The sequence below is a fragment of the Arachis stenosperma genome, chromosome 2 (assembly GCF_014773155.1).
Source record: "Arachis stenosperma cultivar V10309 chromosome 2, arast.V10309.gnm1.PFL2, whole genome shotgun sequence".
NCBI lineage: Eukaryota > Viridiplantae > Streptophyta > Magnoliopsida > Fabales > Fabaceae > Arachis > Arachis stenosperma.
Genome location: NC_080378.1, coordinates 31032811 through 31037050, shown reverse-complemented (window position 1 = coordinate 31037050; position 4240 = coordinate 31032811). Strand labels below are relative to the sequence as shown.

Here is a 4240-nt window from a genome sequence, read left to right as displayed (position 1 = left end):
ACAAAACTAATACACGTCTCTTATATATTGTGTCCAACTCATTTCAGTAGGTGCTGAAAAAAAAAACATTTTAACACTGTAGTATTACCCAAAACCAAAAGCTAGAACTCACTTAACATTGTGCCATAAAAATATACTAAATAAATAATACAAGATCAACAAAAAGATGAAGAGAAAATGTATTCTACACTTCTCTATAAAAAAAGCATTCTAAAAAATCAATCAATCAGAATTAATAAGTCATCTATCTATTTTTTGTATGAACAAAAATATGTCATAAGCACACTATTCACAATAATAGTAGGCGAGTTAAACAAAATGGATCAAAAGAAATTGTTCAACAGTGCAAAAAAATATTTCTAAAAAAAAAAGCAAAATAGTTAAAAGCAATATTGATTACCGAAAAGGGATATGACAACATGCAAAATTGAAATCCTCCCTACAACACCTTCAAAAATAGGGATAAATATTTCTAATAGTCACATACACTCATGATTCGTGCTTGCATGTCCTAGTGTGATTAGAAATTTTAAGAATTGTAAGTATGTAATGTAATCAATGAAAATTTTTCTAATTTATTGAAATTACTTCTATTTTTAGTGTAAATTTTAAGTTATTTGTTATAATTTTAGCCATCAAATAAACTTGAACACCAGATAAAAAATTATAGTAAATTAGTAACGAATCAGTTAAAGAATTAGTTGTCAAATTTCATCACGCAGATCAAATTTTTTAGATAGTTCGAGGGTGCACAACATATACTAGAGGAACCGATAAACATTGACGAATTATTTATCTTAATCTTATTTAAGATTGGAGGATAAATGGTGGTCCAATGGAATTAATATTTGGTACTTATTTAAATAAAAATATTAAAAATATTTTTTTATAAAGAGTTTTATATAAAAAAGTGTGTTTTATTTATTTAGTTATATTTAAAAAAAATAATATTTTTATAACATATTAAATCAAATCTTATAATTTATCATCTAATAATAAAAAAAAGAGAAAAGCTCTGCATACAAGTCATTAGGACTTGTATGCTTTACAAGTTAATTAACGAATAAACCCCAAAAACACGATGCAAGGTCTACGTTCTTCTTCTTCTTCCTCTTCCTCTTCTTCTTCTTCTTTTCTTTCGTTTCTTGCCTTCTCTTTCTCATTCTTCTTCTTCTTCTTGCTGCACGTTCTTCTTCCTCTTCCTCTTCTTCTTCTTTTCTTTCGTTTCTAGCTTTCTCTTTCTCGTTCTTCTTCTTCTTCTTCTTCTTCTTCTTTTCTTGCACGTTCTTCTTCCTCTTCCTCTTCTTCTTCTTTTCTTTCGTTTCTTGCCTTCTCTTTCTCCTTCTTCTTCTTCTTGCTGCACATTCTTCTTCCTCTTTCTGTTCTTCTTCTTCATTTACGTGCTTTTCTCTCTGTTTTCTTTTTTCGTTATTCTCGATTTCTATTTTTTTTACATCAAGCTGAAATCATTTTTGAAAAAGAAGAAGCAGCAGAAGATGAGGAGGAGAAAGAGAAAGAGTTCTGAAATATGCATAAGGTGTACTTCAACGAATTTTTGGTGTATTTCTTAAATCCTTTGGGTGTATTTTTGTAATCCTTTGGATGTATTTCTATAATCCTTTGGGTGTATTTTTATAATCGTTTGTGTGAATTTTTGTAACTGTTTAGGTATATTTCTGTAATTCTTTGGGTGTATTTCTGTAATCGTTGGGGTGTATTTCTGTAATCGTTTGGGTGTATTTCTGAAGTTCCATTATCTTCAAATTTGGCAAGAAAATTATTTTCATGGAGGAAGAAGAAGAAGAGTCGTTCATAATGCATGGTGAGTAGCGCGCTTTGGAAACAGGAAGTTGTTGAATAACGTGCGTTTTATTTACTCTTGAATGTGAAAGTGTGTAATGCGTTAATTAAGTGTAATGCGTGTGTTTTATTGGACTTGTAAGACTTGTAAGCCAAAAAGACTTGTATGTGTAGCAGGCCTCTAAAAAAAATACATCTTCATATAAAGATAATTAACCTGCATTTGTTTCTGAGGATAGGATAGGATAAGACACTGAGAATAAGATTTAAGTCACAGAGACACAAAATTTTATATTTTTGTATTTTGTTTGGAGATAAATTAAAACAAATTATGAAAATTTAATTTATTCTTATTTATTTTTATTAAAAAATTTGAGATGAAAAATATAATTATAAAAAATTAACCAGAATAACAAAAGAAAAAAATGAAAAATAAATTGTATCTTTATTAGTGTCTTTATATTTTTCCAATCATGATGGACACAAAATATACTAATTTAATATTTTTAAATATATTATTTTTGTCCATATATTTTATCAGTCAAATATAATTTTGTGTCTTCATCTCAATATCGTGCCTTTATAAACAAATAAAAGTCGTATAAAATCTTGATGATAATATCTACTTTAATATTTTACTCTCTTTTAATTTCTAACTTTTTGAAATTTAAATATCTTTCCTTGAACGCCGGAGCGACCAAACTCCGGATCCGCAACTATTCCGCGCGCTGGAAAGCGGAAAACCCAAAATCCTCAAAAGGTGTAATCTCAGCCATCAAAATGTTAAACCCCCCATTCAATGAATACAAAACAAACCACGTCATCAATCCTCAAAAAACCACACCAACCAATCAGAATCCATCTCTCATCCCTATATATATTCCCACTACAATACCTTCATTCTTCATCTAAACCTACACTCTCTTCTCAACTCGCACACGCAATTTAACCTTCGAACCACCGTTCTTTTTTTCTTCTTCCAACAATGGCTCCAGCGAAGGCAGAGAAGAAGCCAGCAGAGAAGAAACCCGCGGAGAAAGCACCAGCGGAGAAGAAACCGAAGGCGGAGAAGAAGATCTCGAAGGAAGGAAGTAGCGATAAGAAGAAGAAGAGAGTGAAGAAGAGCGTTGAGACTTACAAGATCTACATCTTCAAGGTTCTGAAGCAGGTTCACCCTGACATCGGAATCTCGAGCAAAGCCATGGGGATAATGAACAGTTTTATCAACGATATCTTCGAGAAGCTCGCTCAGGAAGCTTCTAGACTCGCCAGGTATAACAAGAAGCCGACGATTACATCGAGGGAGATCCAAACTGCCGTACGGTTGGTGCTCCCTGGTGAGTTGGCGAAGCATGCCGTTTCTGAAGGGACCAAAGCGGTGACTAAGTTCACCAGCTCGTAAAATGTTTGGGGATTTTTCTAGGGTTTCGGCTTCTGGATGAATCATGGATCTAGGGTTTTTACGGGAAATGTGCTTTTTTTTTTAATTTAATATTATTAGTATGTAGATGTAATGTTCTGAACAGTTAATGGAAGGTGTTCTTTGGAATAATCACTGCGTGTTTGTCCCCTAATTTTCCTCTTTCTTCTGTGACATGCAATTTACAAAATACAGTTATTGGTGAGGAATTTTTCTCTGTATAAGAATTTAGGATTTTATGTTATAGAATTTGGTATTGATAATTTGATGTTGAATAGATTTGTTCGGAACTTAGGATGGTTGATATCGGTACTTGATCTTGATTCTTTGGATGTTAATTCTCATTAAATTGGTAGGTTATTTGTGCTTCAAATACCAAGGGATTTGTTTTCAAGTTTTATAGATTGTGATGACATGCAAGGTGTATGTTGTCTGTTTATGTTGGTCAAATCTGTATGAATGTTATGTGGCCTGGTTTATAACTTTTGGGTGAAGCTATTTACTTATGTAATTTAGTTACATGGTTTTCTTCGGTTTACCTTTTATTTTATATAAGGCAACAAAATTAGTTTTTGTGAGTATCTGTTTGTATATATGCTAGCATTTATGATTCAACATAAGTGTATTAAAATAGGATAGATACCACAGCATTCACTTGAATATACATAAAAACTAAATAATCTTTGATACTTGCAGATAATGCCTTCGATTGGATTGTCATAAATCTTTTTCGATAGTTACTTTGTCATTTCTTGTAAGTTGAAAAATGAAGTTTCTCTGCTTGGTACTTGAAGATTAGGGCTGATTCGGCTCTAGTTGGGGATTCTATGGAGTTGTTCACGATCAAATCTGGCTTGTGTGAGAAACTTATTGATTTTATCTTAATCCTTTCACCTTCCATTCCTTGATATTATCTTCTTTTCTGATTTTTCTTCTATGTTCATTTTCTTGTTATCATTGATGCTGGCGTTTTTAACTTATGATGCTCATATATTCTCGTTTAATTTAATTAGTGTGACC

The 4240-nt window shown here is 31.7% G+C and overlaps 1 protein-coding gene across 1 annotated transcript; it reads left to right on the top strand.

The window, feature by feature from the left end:
• Window positions 1-2700: 2700 nt before the first annotated feature.
• On the top strand, window positions 2701-3352 carry LOC130961705 (probable histone H2B.3). Its single transcript, XM_057887690.1, has one exon. It carries the CDS (start codon window positions 2786-2788, stop codon window positions 3200-3202), a length of 417 nt encoding a protein of 138 aa, XP_057743673.1. The 5' UTR covers window positions 2701-2785; the 3' UTR covers window positions 3203-3352.
• Window positions 3353-4240: the final 888 nt, after the last annotated feature.

Excerpts from the sequence above, each read along its gene's own strand:
- LOC130961705 (XM_057887690.1), top strand. The coding sequence starts at position 2,786 with ATGGCTCCAGCGAAGGCAGAGAAGAAGCCAGCAGAGAAGAAACCCGCG.